Here is a 25598-nt window from a genome sequence, read left to right on the forward strand (position 1 = left end):
TTATGTTCTGGGAGCTTGGCCTGGACGACTTCTCAGGACAGCATTGCGGACAAGGCAAGTACCCACTGATGAATGCCGTAAAGAAGTATCTCACATCTGGAGTGCAGCCAACATTTCCCCCAGAGACCCAACCCTCGCTGACAGGCAGCTCAGTCTCTAATAACGACTATGGCTCCTCCCTAACCTACTAACAGCAATAGAGATAGTGGCCCCGGGGTCTGCAAGGCGAAATGGATGCGTGGTGCGTTGCTAACTGTGCGGTCAGTAACTACCCATCTAACATGTGAGAACTGGTCAACAAGCCTGACTGACGTTGCCGTGTGTCTGTTTAGTAATTGATTACAGGTGACGTCAAAATGTTGCAAGAGGCGATAGCCGAGTGTGTCACTGATGTTCTTACCGCATATGACCTCTACTGTGATCAACTTCTGAACAGACGCAGCTATTTGTTTTATATAATATGGAAAAAGTGTTAAAGACGTCATCAATGCGTCTGTCCTCCAATTGATCATAAGTAAGAACCGATCAAAAGGCGGAAATAATTTGATTGATTATATGATGTCTCAAGCTATAAAGCTGTAAAGAACCAGAAGAACTGAAGCATCCAGTCATAATAAAATGGAAGTGTCAAAATAATTATTATAATCTTTTAATTATTTTAATACTGATATGATATTTTTCTATGTGTTATTAAATACCTGTAAACTAGCTGATGAGCTGCGCAGCCTTTGGCCTTTTGTGGCGTCTCATTCTTATTATATAGCTAAGCGTATTCACACAATAAACTTGAGTGTTGTTTTTCTCATTTGTTCTCCCTTCTATAAGTTTATGGCATGTTAAAACCTCGAAATAATTTTCCCTAACACTCATCGAATGAAGTCTTTCTTCCTTTACAAGAACATGTACAAAGCAAGCTGTTGGGACTGTGATGATTTTTACGTAGGAAATGCAAAGCGTCGATTGTTTTTGAAGTTTTCAATTTCAACAGGTCACGATCCGATATATATACATTGTGTAATAAAGAATACATTTACATTTGCCTTCAATGAAAACGTTGACAGTGAAAAACGTTTTCTATACAAGCTTGGATTTTACCTGATTAGCCAAGTTTCTTAAATCAAAGTTCTCCCAACTGGGTTGTTCAGTCATGTTTGCCACGGTCAGGGTCGGCCATGGGGGGTAGTTGTATACCAATATACCTGAAGAGACTGAAAACCCCATTATACCCAAAATTTCCCGTCAAATGCATCCGAAACACCCAAATTTGGAAAAACAAGGTATATTTTAAGGCCCAATTTTGGCGTTAAAATACCGTATACTCGATTTAAAAATCCCCCTATATACCGTATACCCAAAAACCCTGGCCGACCCTGAACAGTTGTATTTGTATTCCTATTGAATTTGAAATGGCCGAAGAATAAGAGTCTTCGTTTTGTTTTGCCTATGTAAAGATTTATTTTGCAAATTCAGGAACCAGCTTTGCAGATAACTTTAGACATTTGAGAGCGTTTGCAGGCGGTCCTTGTTTATAGAAAGGTATATTTGCAACAATGCAAGCGAAGGAACAAATTCGGAAGCAACGATAGCTCATGCTGGGCGCCGGATGAGATCAGTCATTTTGTATAGACCTTATCACTGTTTTGGAAGCCATCTTGACGGGCAGGCAACACGTCACCGACAGAAATGGCAAATAATTCTTAAAAGTCGAATTCTGAACAATTTATGAAGAGCAAAGTTAAGATAATAGACAAAAAGTTCCATTAACCTAATTTGAGGGATGTATCTGGGCTAGAAAGTGTCCAGTCCTGTTTTGGATTTCCCATATATTTGTCCCCGAATTTTTTCCTCGTATACCTCTTATTACAAGTTCAGGCCATTTCTTAACCAAGATGGCTTCCAAAACCGTGACAAGGGCTAAAAAACCCTCCGGGTAATCGATGTCATGAGCGTGTTGCAGAGCTTTGTTGGGGCAGAGTTTCACAAGGATATATCAGTCGCAATCCTCCCTTAAAGATCTTCAAAAATTCTGCTGCAAAATGGTTACCCTCTTGGTATTATCGCGTACAACGAAAGCAAGGCAAACAACCCTGTTCCAACAGTTCCAAAAGCTATCATTATTCTATTACATGTATTTTACTTGGGTCTTCATAGCAACTAAATCGCCAAACGTCTGAATTCTTATGCATACAACTTCTACTCTTTCGTCAACCTCAAGATTCAGTATATTTCAGAATACACGCCACATCAAAACTGTCTTCCCTTCGTAAACGGACCGCCTGGACCCCACTCTCAAATGTCTCCAGTTATCTACAAAGCTAGTTGCCGAGATTGCACTGGATTTTACACAAGCAAAACAAACCTTCAAGAAATTCACGACAGAAGAACTGCACATTTCAAGGCCCTCGCTACAAGTGACCACTCATCAGCCATTGTTGTTACAACATAAAATGCGATCATTTTGACATTTCCAATTGTAGCCTGATCATGAATGTAGATGTCAACTATTTCCCGCTTTCACGCGGAGAAAAACATCGTAGACGTCTTCACACAGGGTAGGCAAAACCGACTTTCGTTGTAAAATTAAGAAAAATTTGCTCGTTTAAATAATGAAGCAATCTTGAAATGTCAACGTAAGCAGTAAGAAGTTTAGGAACACTTTTAATTACACATTGCCTCTTGTACGAATAATTCCTTTATTTCGGTATATTTAAGTTCAAATGGATTCTTATAATACGTTCTTGAATTATTCCTATTCCGACACGTGTGAAAAATTTGGTATTCATGTAACTTATAAGGTCACCTTCTTGTCTCGTTTTACCTTACTGTGCTTGTTGTACGTACAATGTATTATGTAATATTCCTTAGTTTTTAGTTTTTCTCGAGTCTTCTGTTTTGCCATTCTTGTTACTTGAAAATAATTTTATCCTTGTAATATTAAAATTACTTTATCGCTCTTGTTGTTTCATTTTAGCCAGATTCTTTTGGAATCATATTGAAAATTTGGAAAGGAAATATTTTTGACTGTGTTGACTTCGTCGAAGGAACATATGCAGACGATACTGATACGCCAGCGTATTCTCTCTTAGTGAAGTGCGCAAAGCCTTACATAAGCATATCAATTTATAGAGAGTGCTACTTTATTTGGTCGTTATAAAAGGAGCGAGCAAGATCTGAGAGTCAGAGATATCGTAGAGATCTTACAGAGATGTTGTTGACTGAGTTAAATTCAAGTTGTTGTTAATCTCGGATACAGAGTTTCAGTTTACAACACACAGAGATTCGTGAAGTCATTGTTAAAATAATCTTCCGAGAGAGCCGCTGTTTATTACCTTTTGTTACATAAATACGTAAAATATCCGAGCAGCCAAACATTTTCGCAAAACTATACCATGATTCTTTGACATCCTTTTTTAGTGTTGTAAAAAAGTCTCCTTACTGAATATTTTCCAGAGCTGTTACTGCAAGTAAAATTTCACTCCTATTGTTACAACGACTTTATAAAAACGAAAACAATTTTTATTTTTGAACAACGAACGAACTACATTGAAAGATCTATTAATTATCGGTGAAAAAACGATGAATAAGTAATTCAATGAAAGTGATACCTTTTTCATGCCCTTTGTAATTCCTATGCCGATTTAAACCTTTTACGCAAACGGACATTCCATATCCACTAACACTGTCATTATTTTGTTTGAAACATCTGTATTTTATTTACGTAGAAAACCAACATTAGAAGGGAGCAAAACGCCCCCCATATTTGAATTATTCCAAGTATTCTCAGCTGTTTTGCAGATGAACAAAGACATTAGTGCTAGCATGCCCAGGTCTCAAACATCCACATAGTCATTTGACAATCCTATCACTTTCTTTGGCGACAAATGTAAACACCCTTTTTCTTTAAGAAATAGTCTGTGGCTTGTGCTAGTCATACACCCGTATCCTGTACCTAAGTCAAAATGAACCGAGTTTTACTCCTTATTCTCCTGGGCTGTATTCATCTTGTAGCATCTGAGTATGTCAGAGTATGTTACTATACCAACTGGTCCCAGTATCGACCCAAAGGTGGAACCTTCTGGCCTGAAGACATCGATCCTTTCCTCTGTACTCACGTGATTCACTCGTTTGCAAAAGTCAGTCGTACCACACATAAAATGGAGATCTATGAAGAAAACGACCATGATCTTTACAACAGAATCAACGCACTAAAGAAAGTCAACCCAAAGCTGAAGACACAAATTGCTGTTGGTGGGTGGACTCACGAAGAAAAAGACAGCCCATTCTCCAAGATGGTGGCAACGAAAGAGAAACGAGCGATCTTCATCAAGTCATCCATTGACAGCCTGAGGAAGTTTGGATTCGATGGTTTGGATCTAGACTGGGAGTATCCAGGCATGCGTGGTGGCTCTCCCAAGAGTGACAAAGGACGATTCACTCTCCTGTGCAATGAACTGAGAGCTGCATTCGAGGCTGAAGCCAAGGGGTCAGGAAAGGAACGCTTGTTGTTAACAGCCGCAGTAGCAGCAGGACTCTGGACCATCAAAGGAGCATACGATATCGAGGGGATATCGAAGCCACTAGACTGGATCAACGTCATGACCTACGACCTTCACGGTACTTGGGAACCTAAGACTGGTCACCACACCGCTATGGGACCTGAGGGAGATAAACTCACGCTTCCTTTTGCAATCTGGTACTGGATGAACAACAGAGACACCTGGGAGAAGCCGGGTATCTGGAATGGCATGCCCGCTAACAAGATTGTCCTGGGCTTAGGGACATACGGACGCGCGTTTGGCCTCGCAAACCCAGGGAACAATGGTCTTGGAGTCGGTCGAGACTTTACGTATACGCCCAAGGGGAGGTACACTGGTGCTGAAGGGTTCCTGGCGTACTTTGAGATTTGTAAGATGGGTCTCACCGTGGTGGAAAACAACGCAGCCAAGGCGCCATATGGCTATAAAGGAAAGGACTGGGTGGGATTTGATAATCCCAAGAGTTTGATTTACAAGATCGATAATGTGGTGAAGAAGAATTCTCTCCGCGGTGTTATGTTCTGGGCCATCGACCTGGACGACTTCTCAGGACAGCATTGCGGACAAGGCAAGTACCCACTGATGAATGCCGTTAAGGATTACCTCACATCCGGAGTGCAGCCAACATTTCCCCCAGTAACCGAACCCCCGGTGACAGACAGCCCAGTCACAAAACCCCCTAAACCGGGGACAACCATGGCTCCTCCTAAACCTACTACCAGCGGTGGAGGTGGTGGCTCTGGGGCATGTAAGGCGACAGGTGCATGGGCGGGAAATGCTAACATGGATGCATGGTGCGTTGCCAACTGTGCGGTTGGTAACTGCCCACCAAACATGTGCGTCTGTTAGAGGGTTCAACATGCCTGATTCAATGCATGTAGTATAGAATCTTATGCTGTAAGGCTGTAGAGAACCTGGAGACTGAAACATGCAGTCATAATAAAATGAAAGAGTTAACGAAATGAAGTTACCTTAGTCTCTCTTTGTTTTCCCTACATGCCTGAATTCTCGATAAATAGGCCTCAACCTTTTTTGTTCAAATGGCTTTTTTGGTTGAATTGGTCTCGTTTGAATTATCCTGGTAGGAACTCATTATTCGAAAGGAGTTCTGCGTCAAAAAATGATTGGAATCGGGCTGGACCTATCATCTCAAAACTTTGAGTGCACATAAAAGCACTGCATGGTGAATTGAAGATTATCTTTATATACTTCATCAATTTAGTGCAAAGCACGCAAACGTGTCATCGTGGTAAAAAGTAATCCACGTTATTGCAAATTTGAACGCGAATCGTACCTTTTAAGGAATCGTAACTTTCACACTTTCCGCTCCATGAACTTCTTTCATGCAAAAGACGAACTCTCTTTGGCCACGAATTTAAAAATCAACTCTGGTCTCCTTTTCTTAGACAAAACTTATGCCTACAGTGTAAACATACAGTCGAACCTGCCCTTATAGAGACCTCCATAATACGGAGAACCCCTTGTAATGAACCCTTCACTTACTCCCGCTGAAACCAAAATTCATTAAATGGCTACCTCTATAACACGGCCACCTCCACAATTCGGACACTCAGGTGGTCTAACAAACACGTGACGTAAGGACAGTTTCAGGAGAGTAGATTTGCTGCTCTGACTATTTCTAAGAGACTGGGAAAGGCTCTTTCGACACTTGGGTCCAGTCTCCTATGAAGATTTTTCCAATATGGCGGCTAGTGCGGCTCAAACACGTGTGAAAGAAGAAGTCGAGAGATCAATAGAAAAACTTGAAAAAGAACAGCTGAGAGGGCTTCAGGTCAGTAAGAAATCAGCTGGTGCTTTTGTTACATAAAATTGTAGTGAAAAATCAACTGTTTTCTGGGATATAGGAAATATTAAGTGTAATGTCCTCGAGCTAAAAGATGATTGCAAATGCTCACTTGACACGGCCGTGCCCACGGCCGTACTATCTGAAAAAGTCTTCTTTTACGTTGATTTATTTTTTTAACACATAACCCCTTACGGGATATTCAAATAAATAAATAAATCAGAATAAATTAAATGTTGTTACCAAGTGCTTGGGTTCGCCCTGCTTGAGTGGAAATTTAGTCATTTGAGTACCCTAGCAATCAAACATTGCATGCGTTTCAACTGAATATAACATCGCATGACATTGTTTAGCAAAATTTTGTTCTCCTTTCAATAAAATGATCTAAAAATATTTATAATCCATACAGTTTTTGATGCAAATGCTGATGTGTTTCTGGACAGGGTATGGTATTTAGGGTCTTTTGTTTTGAACATCTATAAATTCTGACAGTGTCTAGGATGCGAGCAGTCTCTCTGCCAGGATTCACAGGAAGAATGCTTGCAGGAGGCCCTGTTAGGGGGGGGGGGGGTCTTTATGTCCCTCATCTGAGTTTCAAACCTTTTCATGTCGCAATTTCAGAAGGTTCGCATGTCGCTGTCAGAATTTTGTCCAAAGCCACTGTTATCGATATCAGAAAATGTTTAAAGGCTGATACATATGAAGGGTTTTGCTTCAGGAGCATGCTCCAGGGTCAATTTGCACAACTGGGATACACTGGGGAGCATGCTCCATGTTATGGTACACATGAGGGAGCGTTTTCAAGTTTGTTCAATTTACCTCGGGATCTTGCTTCCAAATATTTAACCAGTTTAATGCTGTGGAGCATTTTGCAGGATGGAAATTCTGCCCCCGAGAATGAATTATGCCCATGAAGTTGTTGGTACACACGGGGGAGCTAGGCTCCTGGAGCGTGTCCCAGGAGCAAAAACCCCTGTGTGTATCAGCCTTAAGTATAGATTATGTAACATAAATGCATTCTCATAATTTTGTTCCCGAAGCATTCTATTTTTGGTTGATTATCAACCAAACTTTGATAGCCTTGCAAAGAGCGACATGCATGGGAATACAAAGAGAAAACACCCAGAAAATATACTTTTTGATCTCTGTTTAAGCTCGACCATGTTAATGTGTTTCTTTCGTGGCATTTTTTTTTCTAAATTTCTAAGCACTTGATGGCTATAATCTTTTGTGTGAACCTATTTTGATATGAATGCACGTGTTCTATTTATAAAATTTACAAGTCATGCTAACACTTGGTGCGTATTTTTTGCTTTTGGTCCCTTGCCCTTTCTTTGCATAGAAAAACAGCACTAGGATATATAGGATATCTGCGATGTAAAGAAGCAACATACTGTACTTGCAAACAATTCTAACCAAACAGCTGGGCCCAGCGTTACAATATGTGGTCAGTAAGCAACATACTCATAGAACTATCGTTCAAAAGTACCTCAGTAATAGACTCTCAATACTCGCAGAAAGTTTAACTTTGTTGTAAAATGCAAATTCTTTTGCCCAAATGCGCTGCAGGTCGCTGGCTAATTTTTAAAACGCCATAGGTGCTGTTGATTTTACTTTTCTCTTTGTTGTCTTTCTTAATTTTGCGTGAGCGGCTCATCGTATGTCGCCATTTCAGCTCCTTCGTGTCACCATTTCAGAGCGGTGTCGCCTGTCAGAATTAACCCTAACAGGGCCTCTGGCAGAGCTGAGCCTAGTCGCAGGCTATTTAGTTTCTTAAACAGGGTGTTGGAGTATTTTGCCCAGAAATCTTGCACAGGGTGTGTGTGCAGTCAGTCATTAAACTGGGGCACAAAATTAAGTGTCCTGTCTTGATAAAGGGATATGAGTCTGGGTTTGAAGGCCTCAGCACCACAGCCCCACTCAAGGCCTTAGGCCTTTGCTCTGCTGTTTATTAAGGAGGGAAAGCTTTTTATTTTTAGAGTAATGGTTCTTGCTGTGGAGAGTCACATTTGATTCAGAACACTGAATCTTTCTTTAATATATCATGAACTTGGGTGCCTGTGGCAAGTTAAGAATTAAAAGTCTTTGATTGCTTCTAATCAACATAGATTTCCCAAAAGCCTCTATGCTTTCTGGGCCAGCTAATGTTCACTCTACACTTGTAAAGTTGGACTTAAAAGTGATATCTTTCATGATGTAGGGTTTCCTTTTGAAAGCTAATCAGTCCTTGGTCAAAACTGTACTGAATCTTTGTGGTCTTTTGAACAGGCCAAGTCTCACTTGTGTGCCGCCAAATGTTGTGAGAATCTCACTTCTAGTAAAGGGGAAGTTCAACAGTGTATGAACAAGTGTTTTGTGCCAATCCAGCAAATTCAAGAGTACCTTGGTAAAGAACTAACTGGATTTCAGGTAGATATTCTTTTTACCAGTACAGGAATAAAGTTTGGGATTGCATATTGTAAGTAAACAACACTGATTAGTTTCTGAAGTTGTTACATAGTACCCGATTCCAAACCATTTGACCATCAAGTTTTGTTTCATTTGGTGACTTGTCAGGATTACTGCTTCATGTACTCAGTGATGTACAATCTTCATATATAAGCTGCCTAAATGTTGCTTCAAGATATAACACCTGTATGTAAATTATGCCAGATAAAAGCCCATACAATATCTCGTCATTTGGAGTATATATATTTGATGCCACATTTTATACCGTAAATCTACACCTTACCCCCCCCCCCCCCCTTACCCCCATTCTACAAACAACATGGTAGTAATGGCATCATGTCCATCATAGCCAGTTTATTCATTCAGTGTTACAACTGATAAGTCTTATATATATGGAGTACCCCTAGGGCTTAGGTTTCTATGACTTTTTATGGTCACCGTGATGTAAGATTGCTCATTGAAAAAAAAAACCATTTGTTTATTATTTGTTTGTTTGTGTTTAGGATCGACTTGGTCGCTGTGCTCAACAATGCCAGGACAAAATTCAGGACAATATGGACCCAAATACAACTCAATCAGAGCTCGCAAAGTATCAAGCTGAGCTGGATTCTTGTGTTGATCAGTGTTGTAAAACACACTTGGAACTTGTTCCTAAAATGTTTGAGAGAATGAGGAAGGTCTTGTCACAAGTACAGGAACCCAGCTCAAGATAGTGCACGGTGATACTTAGGTGGAAGAATTGTTAAATTAATACATAAAAGGAGCTGTGCTGCAAATGGTGCATCTTAAAAAAATTAGCTTCAAGTTTACAATGCTGGCATTTGTAATCCGTAATTTGTTCTTTTTGTTTTCTTACTACCAAGCTCTGATGGTTCTTTTTTTTTTTACCTTGGTATTCTTTTGTTTTTCTCAAAGCTTTGCACATCACAAAGATTGCTTGCCATAGCTTGTTCAATCTCCAACTCTGAGTAAAATTTGGTTTATAACACAATCATATGAATATTTCAACAATTTTAAAATGGTTGAACAATAGTGAATGAAAAGATCAACTGATCATCTTAGAAGAAATATCTTGAGTAAAAACTTTATTCTTTGAAGACAATATTAGGAGAAATGTGTGAAAAATTAAAGTAAGCAGTATTCCAATGCTGGCCATGGGATGTAAATGTTAGTAAAGGTGTCTGAATAATATTGAGTTAATATTGGTCTGAACAGACAAAGGAAATCTAGATAAGTGATGTTTTGGGACTTAATAGTTTTTTGTCAACACAGAAATGGAGACTTTTATCTGACCTGAGGCAGCCCCAATGTCCAGACAAGAGATTTCGAGTGAAAACAAAAGTCTACAAGAAATATTTTTTTTCAAGGTCAGGGAAATTTTGAATTTCATTTTGAAGTCACAATTTATGAAGATAGTCAAGCCAGGGAATTAGATTTTAATGTTGCTGCTGGGTTTACTAACAAGTTGTTGATAAAGACTCTTGGTATTATCAATAAAACTAAATGATATGGATTTTATGAAATAGTTTGAAGAGAATTTAAATTGGCTGCTTTTCATTGGATGGGGCTTCTTATAGTAAGGGAAAATTGTTTTATTCATTAATAGTCAGAGGGTGGGAGGCGCATTGGCCTCGGGGTTAGTTTGCTCAACTCCGGAGCAAGCGGTCCTGGTTCGAGCCCTGGCCAGGGACATTGTGTTGTGATCTTGGGCAAGACACTTTACTCTCACAGTGCCCTCTCTCCACCCAGGTGTATAAGTGGGTACCGGCAAATTTAATGGACTAGCATCCCATCCAGGGGGAGTAGAAATACTCCTAGTCACTTCATGCTGCTGAATCAAGGATAAGCTGTGGCCTGATGGGCCACTTGGCTCGTATGCAGACTTTGCCTACCTTACCTAATAGTCAGGGGATTGATGTGTAGAACTGGCTGACTCATTACCACTGTAATTTCTGTACTCTCGCAGTGAACATACATATTCTTGTACTTCAGGACCCTGAGATCCATGCTTTATAGTTCCAGAGCAAAAGTAATCTTATTGTATCTATAAAACAAAGGAAACTGTTCAGTCAGCTTACAATCTTTCTTTTCTATGCGCACCTCTTGACAAAAAGTAGTGCAGGTAACGATAAGATCTTAATATGTTAGTTATCATGATGTTCTGTGCTTTTGTGATACTACTTGTTGCATTTGTTTAGTATTGCGAGTGATGAGATCAGTGTCTTGTAGGTAACTCATGTAATAACGCGTTCATGAATTCAACTTCTATCAAATTCCTTCCCCCTATAAGTCTATAGTTGAAGAGAAACTTATAACTAGAGAATGTCTTCCATGGCAGATTATATAATAAGCCAGCCATCATTCTAATCATCCTCAGCATATGATGAGGTTCCTTCTCCCAGAGGTTTAAACAACAGCTCTGGTATCTGGCCCTTGTCTTCTTCATCGCCTGAATCTTCAAAGAACTCAAAATCAACGCCCTCGCAAGTGATCTCACTTATCCAGCCTTCTCCATAGCGCTCCAGGACCTCTTCTGATGCGGCAGTAATAGAATACATGACGTCACTTTGCAGTGTGATCCCACTTGGAAAGAAAATGTCGTGGATGTCGCTGTCGTGATGTTTGACAACATCTGCGTGATGTGTTGCTAAGACGGAGCCACTGTTGTCACGCAACTCAACTTTACAAAGCTGAGCTGATGATTGTGTCACGGCTGAGAAAAGTGCCACCCCTTTAATGCTGATTGGATGTTTAACCTTGAATTTTACAGTGGATTGTTGAGGCGTGACTGCTTCCCACTTTGGGCGCAGCGTTGTGGATTCAAAACGCGGGCAGCGGAAGGCTGTGTCTTGCGCAGGCTTGGCGCGTGGCTCTGTTGGAAATCTTATGTTACATGACTGGAAGTTGGAGTTGTATCCTATGTACATGTTAGCAACTTCTTCATGACTCAGAAAAGATGATTGTGCCACGTCTTCAGTGAATTCTTTCATACTCATCAACGGGAAACGAATAGAATAGAATGCATCCCCGAGAACCCTACGCTTGTTCTCAACTGTCAGTGGAATTGACATCCGCTGACACTCTCGCCCCGCCCACTTCACAGCCGCACGAAAAAGTACCGTCTCCTTGGCAACCAGCGTGTCGCGTGTTAAAAAGGCAGTTAGTGTAGCGTGGTCGATTTCAGGGAATTGATTATCCTGGGCTATTTCCGAAGCGTGTTGATCGATGATTATCCAACATTGTTTCTCAAGGCCTTTGCTCACGCCTAGCAGACAACAATGGTTCAGCACAGGCAGAGTGTTCTCCACGCTTAAGTTGTTCAGAACGAACTCTGAGCAGATCTCGGCCAGGCTTGGAATGAGGTATTTTCGAGCCAAGAACAAGACCTCTGGAGCGTTATCTGTGGTCAGCTGTACTTCATCGTAGTACATGAACCGGAGCATCTCAAGAAATGATTCAGGCTCACACTCGGACATTTCAATCTAAAAAAGAAAGGATGGCAGGTGCCTAGATGAACATTTTCACTCCAAAACTCAGTTTGCACTATTCAGTATTGAAGTTTAATTGCTTCTGTCATGGGCTCCTCAGTTTTTCTGTGTAATAAAGCCCGCAACCAAAATTTGTCTTTATTCAAACAACCAAGAACAGCTTATTTAAATTTTGATTTAATTATTGTTGAAGTCGGCCTCATGCAAAAAGTGAGCAAAGAAAAAATATATATATACATATTTTTTATTTGGATTAAATGTTTATTACGTTGATATACACCATCCATCAGATAATTGTTTGACCGTAGTTTGTTTTGTGAGCTCTTATTCACTGGAAAGTGATTTATCCAATGGATAGCGTTATCCACCCTTCGAACAACTGTCTCTTAGTATTTCGCCTTGTAACTGTCGTGAATCGAGTAGAAGCTCTCGTTAAGTCTCACATGAATGTCTTGATACCCTTTGAGAGGACAATAGAAAAAACAGCAGAAACAATAGCCCCAAAACAATAACAACTGCCACATTAATAAGACAGTGGCAGCTTACGAGAGCTGCTACTGTAACTATCAAACCATGCATTTCTAGCTTCCCACCTTTCTACGGTGGCGGGGAACGAATCGACGCTTTTGACAAATGAATACCTTTTTAACTCGAGAAACGAGTCGCTTGGCGAAAAAAAAGTTGATTATGCACTACGTGTAAACACATCACGTGATATATGTGTACTCATGGTGACGAGGGTGAAAGAAGTGGGTGTCGCAGTTCATTGGAAAGAATAATGTGTTTGCTCACCTGCTCTCTAGCGGTAAACTCAGTCTGAAGTGCACCAAATGCGTAGAAAAGCGACGAAAAGACGGGACTACTAATAGCTAATATATAACGATGAGCGGGAATGGATGTCTTCTCTCTCCTGCCCACAAGGAAGCGTACATCACTGAATAGTTCACGATTGAACATGTACTTGTTTCTGTCATGAAGTGAGCGGCAATTAGTCTGCCACTGGTCGTCCTCTCCCGTGTAGCGCAGGCTCGCGCGGAGAGCCAACTTGCTTTCGAACAAATCGATCCTGGTTTCAAGTCGAGAACTTACCGGACAATCCAGTTTTGAATCGTGTCTGAAATCCAGTGTGTTGAGGAGATGTACTTCCTTGCCAGTGTCACCCATCTATGACTGATGAATGTTATTAAAATGAATGTACAAATATTATATAATTTAGAAAAGATTTTTGGAAATTCCCGCGATTTGAATTTAAGTCAGTCATATAATCCAGTTTGTATTGAAAACAAAATCAAATTCAATGCAGCTGCCTCGTTGATCCGAAGCTAAAGTACGAGACATGAAATATTCAACTAACGGAAAACGAACTTCTATTTTACTCAATAATTCTTTGTGCTATGTCAGCCTATATACCGGCAACACGCAAATCTCTTACGAGCTGGAAGTTAATTAAAGGAAAGAGTTAATCGCAGTACAATAACGGAGATTTCAGCTAAAAACCCCTTTGTTTGGTCTCGTTTCACCAAATTAAATTATTTATCCGAGAATTCTAAATCTTCATTTCTAAGGAGCAGACCACGCTAAAAAAGATAAACTCCTTTTTGACCTAATTGATGCCTTCAGTTATAAAAAAGCCATTTAATTTAGTGTAAGATGTAAAAAAGATTTTCCAGTTAAAATTTAATCGTATAGAAAAGTATGTAAAACGTGAAAGCTTACTATTATTGCTCTGTTATGATAACGCATGCAATGTGGTTCTTTATTTCCAAAATGGAAGCTTTGTTCATGCAGAGACATTATAAACACTGACTCACCCCTTATGCTGTGTACGCCCAGTAAAAAAAGAAAAACCAAAAAAAAAAAACAAAGTTAACAAATTTCGTCCACTACTCTACTACGACTAAATGAAGGATAGATCAGTCAAGAAAAGTTTTATCTGGCTTTTACAGCTGAGGAATGGATTTTTCTTAATTACTAGGTTACTGTTTTATTTCGCAGCACTGAAGCGGTAAAAGATTTATTTTCAAACTGTGCTACGCATGGTTTGTTTTGTCTTACATCGTTAACACCTGCTCAGATTTTGTTTTGGAAAGATCTTAATTTTAGAAAAAAAAGTTGAAGAACAAATTAATTTTTTTTATAGATCTTATCAAACTGTATAAATCTGTTTTGCGGAACCATTCTGTGCGTTTACTTCACGTACAACTGATGTCTTCAAATTGATTTCTAGGTCATTAACTTACGCAAAATAGTAATAATGCTGTGATAAAGAATTCGACGAATCGAGGAGGGATGCTTCTTCCGTTTTCTTCCTTACTAAGTACTATCCCAAATTCAGTTGACATGGACTTAGTTTTGAAAACTTGTCTCACCCTACTGTGATAAGAGGTTAGTAGAAAAGCGAAGTGCAATGAATAAATGTCCAGTCTTGTTCGACACGTCCGAGATAAAAAATAAGGTCAGTGGACTTCAGCTACTCAAACACTTTTTCATAAACCTCAATCTTTTAGGCTGGATTACCAACCGCGGCGGAAATTGAATCCGTCTATCTCTCGGCTAAAACAGTTTTCGTTTCAAGATTTTGTTTTAAAGCCCGTTATGTTATTTTAGAGAGCCACGGCACAACAGATGGCAAATTTACTAGTTAATAACCGACTACCTCCAGTTCATCACGCACTTTTTCCTTTTATCTAGTCGAAATAAGGACATAAGCTTTACCTTAGCTTTGTTACTGAATTGATTAACAATCCAAAATTCCCCAGAAGTACTGCAAACACTTTCCGGCCTTATACTGACACAGTTATGATGACTCCAAAACCACCGGTATCCTAACTGTTTATTCATGCATAACAAGAATTGCAATTGAAAAAAATGTATTGTCTATAGTCTCGCCATTTCTAAGGTTACTTACAAGACGATTTCAACCAATAAACTATTGAATTTTCTAATCAGCATCTTTGATCGACCGTAATTAAACGAAATCGGCAAAACATGGATTATCACATTGAGATGTATTCTTTTTCTAGAAAAAGATAAAAGAAACTAAAAACATTAATTAAGAATGAAGTTTATATTCTTCTTTTGAACACAAAATATTTTGAGTCACATTCAAATACGTCTGATCCACCTGGTCTGATCGCATTCAGATTAGTGGGTCTTTCAGCCAACAAGTTAGCTAGCCTCCTACAGGTATGCAGATGTGACGCAATTTTTCTTCCCAACGTTTGTTGGGAGGGAGAGATGTGACGAGCCACAAGGACGTCTGCCTTTTAGCCTGCCCGTACGAACAAAGAGCTCTGAGTTGCATTTTGGCCGCGCGACAACTCGCGCGAGATCAAAAAATTTCGACAAAGCTGGGGTGGTGGGGTGCTGGCCCCACCACACCCGATTCCGTCTATTTTTTACCCTCGCGAACCCAATTATTTTCGCCCTTCCTCACTTTGCTCGTGCGCTCTATCCTACGAAACGTTTGCTAGGTTACAGTCGGAAAGACTGATCAGTTTAACAAATTGACGTCAGTTTTTTATACGTCTGTCCTCTTATTGATGATAAATTGCGTCATAACATTGTCAAAGTGGCTGTGGAACCACGAGCCTGCGGCTCGTGGTTCCAGAATGGTCAAATGCCGGGAATAAATGAGGAGAAAAGACGCCGTAAACATGCCGTAAACAAAGAGAAGTGAATTTTATTCAAAATGACGCGAACATTGTCAATAGCTTTTCTCGCTTTTTGATCGGTTACTTTAAAAAGTCCATAAAATCTCATTCGTTAAAAAGTTGACAGTTTGACAGCTGAAAGTTGAACTTGAAAGCTGGCATAAATTAAAATTTTATCCGTCTGTATTCTTATTGTTAATAAATATGAGCCAATCAGCGCGCGAGAAATTAGACAGTTATTGTAAAAAACTTGATCGGGAAGGGGACTAGAACAAATCTTAAACCGTCATATGCAAAGTGTCTGTTATCATGAACAACATAAAAGATTCAAAAATCGTTCTAATTTTTAATTTCAATTTACCGCTACGCAGTGGAACTGGGCTGAGATGGGATGAGTTCAGTCAGATTCTCTGACAAGCATACACACTTATTACTGACCTCATTCTACTGGTATAATAAAGGCTTTTGTTCTTGGGCCATCGTAGTTTAACGAGGAGTAAAACACAAATAGCGGTGACAAACATATTAAACTTACGCATTTTAATAACTTGACGTTTCGTATGCTACGCAACATACATTTTCAAAAGTGGAATAAAGACCGTGACAATTTTTGAAAACTATATATGAAATGTAAATAAGGGGTCTGGAAACGAGATTAAGAAACATCTGTTTCTTAACAGTAAAACAATAGAAGCCTAAGCTTATTAATAAAGTATCAGCTTCTCACTGCTGACGTTTACATTAAGAGCTGGCTTAAGTTCTTGGATGAGCAAAGGGTTCACTGTTAGGCCCAGTTTTGGCGAACATTTTCATGTGTCACTTTGAAGAAAGATGGGTCACGAAAGGTCAAATTCGTCCGTCACTCTGGTATAGGTAGGTAGGTAGGTAGGTAGGTAAAACTTTATTTATGCAGGGTGGCCCATTCAGCACAGTGGCTGGTATCCAGAGGGGCCCTGCTAAATACAATTTCTAAAAATATAAAACGTCTAATAGTATAAAATAGTTATAAAAATAGAGTTAAAAAAAAAAAAAAACTAACGTCTAGTAGTTGAAATAGTTATATAAAAAGAGTTTAAAAAATTGAAACGAGTTACAAGCATGAACTGGTAGGGAAAAAAAATAGATATCATAAATTAGGTGCTATAAATAAAATGGGCTTTGACAAGATTTTTAAAAGAGGAGAGTGATACAGCTTGTTGGATTTTACAAGGTAGTGAATTAAAAAGGGCTGTGCCAGAAAATCTAAAAGTACGTTTGCCAAGGCTAAGTTTGGGTTTGGGTAGATGGAGGTCAGCCTTCCTTCGAGTGTTGTAACCATGTACATTGTAGTTCCTAATGAAATAGTTACTTAAATACTGAGGAACTAAGTTATGCAAACATTTAAACACTAAAACACATTTGTGGATTTTACGGTTCGTTTCTAAGTCAGTCCACCCTAAAACATTAAAAGTATCTCTAGAAGAGTCACGCTTGAGAATGATACGGGCAGCACGGTTTTGCAACCGCTGCAGACTTTTGCTGGAGCCAACAGACAGTTCAGCCCAAGCAGTGTCAGTATAACTTAAGATTGGCTCAATAAGGGTATTGTAGACACACTTCGCTGCTTTAAGAGTGAGGCAAGATCGTATGCGTGCTAGAAGTCCTAGTCGCTTATTAACTTTTTTACAAGTAGTGTCTATATGCTCTTTCCAGTGAAGCTGTTCATCGAGCATAGTCCCAAGGTAAGTGAACTTCGTCACTCTCTCTATGTCCTTGCTTTGAATCTGCAGGACAAAGTCTGAGGTGGTTTGCAGCAGTTGTCTTGTTCCAAAGAGTAACCCTTTGGTTTTGCTCTGGTTTAGTATTAGCTTACTGTTCACCAACCACTGCTCAACACGGTTGAGGTCTTCTTGTAAATTTTCCCTGATGTTGCTAACCTCAGATCCAGAATAATAGATAACAGTATCATCCGCATACATGCTAATCGACGAGTGCAGTAAACATTGAGGCAAATCGTTTATGTGTATCACAAATAATAGAGGCCCCAACAAGGAACCCTGAGGAACACCGAAGTCCAGAGGAAGGCTGGATGATAACTCCTTTCCATATTGAACTCGCTGCGAGCGGGTGGTGAGATAGTTTCTGAACCAGCCGAGACTGTGCCCTCTAACTCCATAGTGCTCTAGCTTGTGAAGGAGACATTTGTGGTCAACAAGATCAAAAGCCTTTTTTAAGTCAATAAAGGCAGCGCCAGTCAACTGTTGTTTGTCCATGTGTTCTAATATATGATCAACCAAGTGGACAACCGCGGTTTCGGTAGAATGCTTCTTACGGAAGCCAGATTGATATACCGATAGAACTTTGTTAACCTCAAAAAATGCTAACAGTTGAACTTGGACCGCACGTTCCATGACCTTGGAAACGAGGGGGAGAACTGAAATCGGACGATAGTTGTTCTCGTCATCCTTTTTTCCTGCCTTAAAAATGGGAGTTACTTTAGCCTCCTTCCATTGAGATGGGATTTCGCCAGACGAAATTGTGAGGTTTATGAGATAAGTGATTGGCTTGGCTATTACAGAGGATGCGTCTTTGAGGAGTTTTGCGGGGATTTTGTCAAGCCCGGTAACTTTGAATGATTTTAGCTTTGACAGCTCATGGCGCACGAAACTGGCGTTAACTTCTTGCAGAGTAAAGTCATTGTTAACTCTGGGGGCTAAGGTACGTTGATGACACTTTCACCGTGTTTGACAGCAAAGACACTGCCAATGAGTTCCTGCGATATTTAAACAGTCGTCACGAGAGTATCAAATTTACAATTGATTTTGAACAAGACAATGAAATTCCTTTTTTAGACATCCTCATCAAACGCTGCCCAAACACAGGTGGCCCAAGCTCTCAATGTTATCCTTTTTTTTTCCCCTTTTATGCGAACGTTCAGGCTAACGTGACATATGGCATGTACTGTTACATAATGACCGAATTTGACCACGCGAAACATGACTCTCGCCTTGCAGCATATGGAGGTGTTGTGTTACAACGGTTTGAATTTATAAAGGTTTGTATGGGAATGCAACGGCTTTGCTTGAAAAGCCAATCATTCTTATATTTTGTGAATAAAATCTACTTACCTTGTTACTGTGTTGTATTCTTTGCTGTTTGCCAGCTCCTCGGGCCGATCTAACGCGATTTCGGCGAGTTATTGTTCTGTGGGTTTCCACTACTAAAAGAAAGACAAGGCCGGACACTGATTTCCGGAGTGCCCGCCGCTCGAAGCGAATAAATCCACTGAAAATAACCCTGCCGGCTCAATTCCTCCGTAGAATCGAAGAAGACATGTTGAAGTTCCATTTCAGTTCACTCGCTACGCGATTCCGTCCACAACGCCTTCGCAACGATACATTTATTTCGAGATCGCTTCGCTCGCAAATTCGAAAACAGCCGCGTCACAAAAGTTAGGACACTTTCGCGGTGTTGGGTAACTGTAATTAGCCCGACCGGGGGTAGTCAGCAACGATTTGTCAACAGTCAAACCAAAATGCTCCCCGGGTAACCGAGCACTCCCTTTATTATTATTATTATTATTATTATTATTATTATTATTATTATTATTATTATTAATAATAATAATAATAATAATAATAATATCCCCTCCACCTGTGTATGCGGTGATGTTTTTACAGTGGAGCACGCAATGATATGCAAGAGAGGTGGGTTCGTTACCCAACGTCACAATGAGCTGAGGGACTTAGAAGCCGAACTCCTGAATATGGTTTGTACCGATGTTGAGATTGAGCCTGTCCTGCAAGACATCTCGGGCGAACAGCTGGGAAGAGGTTCTAATCGAGCTCCAGATGCGAGATTGGATATTCATGCGCGCGGGTTCTGGGAGAACCAACGATCAGCATTCTTTGACGTGAGGGTTTGTCACCCTAATGCTGATTCGTATAGGGACCTAGAGCTCCAACAGATATACCGCAGTCATGAGAACGAGAAGAAGCGCCTTTACGCGAGGTGGGTTTTGGATATCGAACAAGGAACTTTTACACCCCTTATTTTCACGTCAACAGGCGGCATGGGAAACGAGTGCTTGCAATACCATTCCAGACTGGCGCAGCTGATCTCCATCAAGAAAGGAGAACATTATGCTAAAACAATCTCCTGGATAAGAGCAAGGACATCCTTCGCTTTACTAAGATCCGCACTAATCTGCCTAAGAGGTTCAAGAGCTAGAAGGAAAGCCTTTTGTGACTTTAAGAGCATTGATATTGACGTTGAAACCCAGGAGGGAGCCATTATGTAAATACTGTTGAAATAGGTTTTAATAGTTTATTTCTTTTATTTACTTTTACCTTGTAATATACCGATATTGACGTTGAAACCCAGGAGGGAGCCATTATGTAAACACTGTTGAAACAGGTTTTAATAGTTTATTTCTTTTACTTACTTTTACCTTGTATATACCAATTTGTATGGAATATGTTAATTAATGTTATGATGATGATAGTAGTATTAGTATTAGTTGTAGTAACCATGATATCATGATTAGATACGGAAACATGTTTTACAGGTTTAACAGACATCAAATTATGTAAATATCATAGCATTTTGTAAAGCTTAGCTCTAGTTTTTGTCACAATAATAATAATAATAATAGTAATAATAATAATAATAATAGTAATAATAATAATAGTAATAGTAATAATAATAATAATAACTTTATTTAAGTGTCGAATGTATTTAGCACTATTGTGCTAATTGGGGACACTGTAAATAAGTAACCAAATATTGCAAATAGAAAATAAACTATTAAGAATCCCAACTGGTGGGAGGCTGACCAGTTGGCTATTTACACAACGCAGTCGAGGAGTTGAACTCGGGACTACCGAGAACAAATCCAGATAGCAGTAGGGTGAAGGATTTGAACCAGGGACCACCAGATTTCAAATCCAGCGCCCTAAACCACTCAGCCACGCTGACCAAATCTCTAAGCGTCTGAAATCATGTGTATTCAATTTCTGTTCATTTGTCAATCTTACGATAAGTTTTCAAAGCACTCGCCGAATCAAATCTTTCTTTCAATACAAGGACCGTCTAAATCGTTCACAGAAATCTAAGGTCATTTATAAAGCTGCTTGCCGGGACTGCAGTGACTTTTACATAGGCAAAACAAAACGACGGCTTCATGATAGGAAAACGGAACATTTCAGGGCTCTCACTAAGAATGACCCCACATCAGCCATTGCCGACCATATAAAAGCCACAGGTCACAACATCAAGTGGGATCATTTTGATATTATGCTAGCTTCTGGTAAAACAGATTATCATTGTAAAATTAAAGAAACTTTGCTCATCCAAGAACTTAAGCCGGCTCTTAATGTAAACGTCAGCAGTGAGAAGCTGATACTTTATTAATAAGCTTAGGCTTTTATTGTTTTACTGTTAAGAAACAGATGTTTCTTAATCTCGTTTCCAGACCCCTTATATACATTTCATATATAGTTTTCAAAAATTGTCACGGTCTTTATTCCACTTTTGAAAATATATGTTGCGTAGCATACGAAACGTCAAGTTATTAAAATGCGTAAGTTTAATATGTTTATCACCACTATTTGTGTTTTATTCTACTGGTATGAGCTTCATAATTTGCCTCAGAATTGCGAAGTAGAACTGTTCTGATAAGACCGAAAGGTATTGTGGGTAGTAGTAGCTCACCTTTGTTGGATCCGGCGTAGGTCTTCGATGTAGGGTCGAGGTGTTATTTAGCTTATGTTGATGGTTTTTTACGCTTCTCTTTGACAACCTCGACACAGATGTATACGGAGGAAAAAAATCGTTAATGACATAAATTGGATTGGGATATGAGGAGCGACACCACAATAAAGCCATAACGGACACCGGGTGACGGACACACAGAGAGTGTAGAGCAGGGTGGGTTCAGAATTTCAGCCGTCTCTTCTCCATCACCCAAAGAGATGGCTGAAATTCAGACTAGAGCAGGGTGTTGGTGGTGGAGTAATGGCCGCAATGGGCTTTTCCCCGCCCCCAAGCAAGGGAAAAGGCCATGGGAACGAGGTTGGGCCGGGAGCGTTCGCGAAAGTGAATGCTAATAAGAAGATACATGTTTCAAAATAGGAAAAACGAAAACGCTTAATTAAATAGAAAATATACATTTCATTCGCAGCCATATGAAACAAACACATTTTGCCGCTGAAAGACATGGTATATGTGCATCTGCCGCTGATAGGGGGCTGTAGTGGTACGAGACTCCAGTTATATAGGCGAGAGAGAACCATAACGATAACATGCCATTTCCCCAGGAGTACGTCTCACATGCTTATTCAAACGAATTTCAATGCGGTCAGGATTTGTACGGGCTGGTGGCTTATTATCTGTACCACAAATTTAGCAAGTGCAACAAATAATTTTGTAAACGCCCCGTGAGTTTTTGCTAGCTACTGCTTGTCTGTAACAGATCCGACAGACCCCGAATGTTCTAGAATGTTCTCCAATGTCAGAGATCAAGGAGTTGGAAATCGAGACACGTACAATATGCTGGTCTCAGCAAAACACAGCAAGACCTCCGCTGAACCGCCACGTTTGCTCGAAGTTGCGCAGTTCCAGGTTGCTGTGTCATTGTGAAGAGAATATTACGTCACCTATATTCTGAACCAATCAAAGAACCTCTTAGAATGGTATTTGACAACTATGGTGGACATTGTAGTCAAACACGCGGTGAAATTCGAGGGCAGTTCAGTTTTCGTTTTCAAACAGGAAAGGGGCCTTTCTAGTGACATATCTCTTTTCCTAAAGCAGGGGAACCTAACCATGGTCCTGTGATACAATGAACAATCTTAATGCCTCGGCGGCTTTGAAATTTGTGGTGTTTATGGCGGCGTTGGTTTCACTAGAAGGAAATGGAAAATCGGACAGCGAGAAAAACAGTGGTTTGTCTGCTCGGAGCAGCTCCTGGTAAGTAAAAATAGCTTCGAAAACGAATCAGAAGGTTTCCTTTCCGTTATCTGATCGTCAGTATGTGGCTTTTTGTAGTTCGCTTGTGCTTGTGAGTACGTTGGATGGTCAGTTGAGCGCGTTGGATACACAAGAAAATGGAAAGCTTTTGTGGACTTTGCCAGCTTTTCACGGGCCTCTGCTATCATCAAGCCTCAGTTCGATTCAGGTATTCTACGGAAAACTTGTTCTTTGGATAATGCTCTTCTAAGAATTGATGATTGCGGGGGTGAATGCAGATGAATGGCATATTTTCACGAGTAGAACTGATTTTGACGGATAACAGTCATAACATGCGGGAATCCCCGATCGAAATTAATTAGTACAATTTTGAGTTATTTTTTGTACATCGTTATTGTTTTTAATAGCTATGATATTTATTTTATATCCGTACCTCTAAAAATGCACAAAAACACTGTGTTAAGTTTCTTTTGTTATCAGTGACTGCTGAACATGCACAGGTGCATTTAATACCCTGAGTTGATCAGTCAATGAAAATCAATCACAGGAAACCTATCAAGGATCAATACAATCAATAGCAATAAATAGTTAATCCCTGTAAATTGCTTGCTTCAGTGAATGGAAATTTGAATGAAAATCTTTAGAACTCTGGCTGGTGAGCTCCTCAGTGTGATACTCAGTGATTAATTTTGCAATTTGATGGCCTCTCTAGCTCAAACTGTTGGAGAAAACCCACAATGTTTACCTTGGAATAATAATAATAATATTACAGAGTTTGAAGGAGGGTGGCAAAATATGATGGGCTTCTCATGTATAAAGGCTGTTTATGAATGCACTCCTCACCTCCATAGCAGAAAAATATATTATTGTTGTACACCACATTCAGGTTTATCATTCACAAGAAAGCTAGCCCGCCAGCAAAGAAATACCGCAAAGAAATACTGTAGATCTGATCCAATTCATTGCATTGCCATGATGAGACTGGCCCACTCTGTCTTCGCATGTAAAATATAGTTTTAGCCCACACGCTATATTTTTATTGCAGCAAACATATCAATTAACAAATAAAGAAGCCTAAGCCATGTATTACACTGTGATAAAATGCTCCGGTCATTTGAGAACTCTCGAGAAATGTAGCAAATACTTGCCTGCAGCTCATGTTTTATCACAGTGTAAAACATGTACATTGCTTAGGCTTCTTCATTCTCTTTATGATATAGAGGTAATGTGGTGAAAAACAATAAAACACGCTTTTTCTATGTTTTATACTGTCACTGTGATAAAACATGGGTTTTCGACCAATCAGAGTGTGCGCTGTTACCTATCTATATTATAATGAAATATATGCATTTGAAGTCTGCTCACAGTGCCAGATTTGTTTATGTGTCTATGTGGTCGGATAATTGGCTCCATTAAAATCAAGGTCCTCCAAATTGCACAGAACACCTAATTCTGCTATGAATTTGGAAATGTGTTTGGGATAATAATTATGTTGTCCTGTTCTATCGTATTCGTTTGAGCAGACGACTTGGGTTGTGAAGTTTGGGAATTTCTTGCTCCATGTGATTCCCAACAGCAAACTTTGTTTACACCGAATTTATGTACAGATATTGTCTCTAAAACAAACACGTCCAGAACTATAATCGCTGGTGACTGGAACACCACTCTTCATTCAATAGATAAACGTGGAGGGCGACAATGGCAAGAAACAAGTTACAGGAATTCTCTTCATAGTTTTATGGACGAATTAGGTCTTGTTGATGTTTATCGAGTTCTACACCCCAAAAAGAAAGCATTTACTTATGAATCAAAATCTTTGAAGCTCAAATCTAGAATTGACTTTTTTCTCATTGGACAGTCTTTAAAGTCAAACATAACAACAGCTGAAATCCGCTCCTCAATTGCTCCAGACCACAAGGCCATTTACTTGAGCGTAGAAATCAACAACGCGTTTCATCGCGGCCCAGGCACGTGTAAATTCAATAACCAATTATTAGAAGACGAAAACTATGTTCAGCTTATCACAGGATGTTTACCGAGAATTTTATCAAGTATCAAGAAGTTGAGAGCCATCAACTTTTATGGGAACTTATTAAGATGGAGTTTCGCTCTGAAACCATATCATACTCGAAAGCAAAACGCAAGGAATTTTAAAACAGGGAAACTTATCTTCAGGGAAAACTCGATGCCCTTGATAATGAAATATGTCACGGAAACAACCACTTCAACCAACCACTGTTAGATGAATACAAATCCAGCAAGACGGAACTCAAAGATATTTACAAAAAAAAGGCAAAGAAGCCATGTTCCATTCAAAAGCCCGCTGGATTGAAAAAGGTGAGAAACCTACCAATTATTTTTTCAATTTAGAAAAGCGCAACTTTGAGAAAAGGGTTATTGCACAGTTAAAACTTGAGAATGGCAAGATTATTTCGGACATGAAACAAATCAACCAAGAAATAGAATTATTTTATAGCGATTTACTAGAAACAAAATCATCCAGCTTTCTTTCCACGAATTTCAGAGAGAACTTTTTCACCTCTGTTGAGGACCTAGACATTCCCAAATTGTCTTTTGAGGAATCAGTGTCTCTTGAATCTGACCTGACACTTGATGAGATAAAAAACATTTTAACATCCTTTCAGAACAACAAATCCCCTGGAGACGATGGCTTTTCCAAAGAAATTTATGAAACATTCTTTGACCTGATTGGCACACATCT

General features: G+C 39.6%; 4 protein-coding genes across 4 annotated transcripts in view; 3 read left to right on the forward strand and 1 right to left on the reverse strand.

Annotated features, from left to right (window-relative positions):
• Positions 1-6022, forward strand: part of LOC145470419 (putative chitinase 10) — an 8997-nt gene extending 2975 nt beyond the window's left edge. Inside the window, exons 1-2 of the mRNA XM_081454227.1 lie at positions 1-186; positions 3955-6022. The exon at positions 1-186 is cut by the window's left edge and continues 2975 nt beyond it. Of these exons, the coding sequence (XP_081310353.1) occupies positions 1-186; positions 3955-5384 (1616 nt within the window). The 3' untranslated portion in view covers positions 5385-6022. The remainder of the gene's footprint in view (positions 187-3954) is intronic.
• A 123-nt stretch (positions 6023-6145) lies between these two features.
• Positions 6146-10310, forward strand: LOC145477974 (protein FAM136A-like). The gene is made up of 3 exons (XM_081455857.1): positions 6146-6327; positions 8608-8748; positions 9291-10310. The coding sequence occupies exons 1-3, from the start codon at positions 6238-6240 to the stop codon at positions 9498-9500; spliced, it is 441 nt and encodes a 146-aa protein (XP_081311983.1). The 5' UTR covers positions 6146-6237; the 3' UTR covers positions 9501-10310.
• Positions 10311-10414: 104 nt separating this feature from the next.
• Positions 10415-19447, reverse strand: LOC145477962 (BTB/POZ domain-containing protein 6-B-like). Its single transcript, XM_081455842.1, has 3 exons — positions 19036-19447; positions 13068-13445; positions 10415-12269 (listed from the first exon to the last, which is right to left on the reverse strand). Exons 2-3 carry the CDS (start codon positions 13437-13439, stop codon positions 11151-11153), a joined length of 1491 nt encoding a protein of 496 aa, XP_081311968.1. The 5' UTR covers positions 13440-13445; positions 19036-19447; the 3' UTR covers positions 10415-11150.
• A 3141-nt stretch (positions 19448-22588) lies between these two features.
• LOC145477957 (eukaryotic translation initiation factor 2-alpha kinase 3-like) overlaps positions 22589-25598 on the forward strand; it is a 30549-nt gene continuing 27539 nt past the window's right edge. Inside the window, exons 1-2 of the mRNA XM_081455836.1 lie at positions 22589-22876; positions 22955-23084. Of these exons, the coding sequence (XP_081311962.1) occupies positions 22749-22876; positions 22955-23084 (258 nt within the window). The 5' untranslated portion in view covers positions 22589-22748. The remainder of the gene's footprint in view (positions 22877-22954; positions 23085-25598) is intronic.

The sequence above is a fragment of the Orbicella franksi genome, chromosome 2 (assembly GCF_964199315.1).
Source record: "Orbicella franksi chromosome 2, jaOrbFran1.1, whole genome shotgun sequence".
In the NCBI taxonomy this organism is placed as follows: Eukaryota; Metazoa; Cnidaria; class Anthozoa; order Scleractinia; family Merulinidae; genus Orbicella; species Orbicella franksi.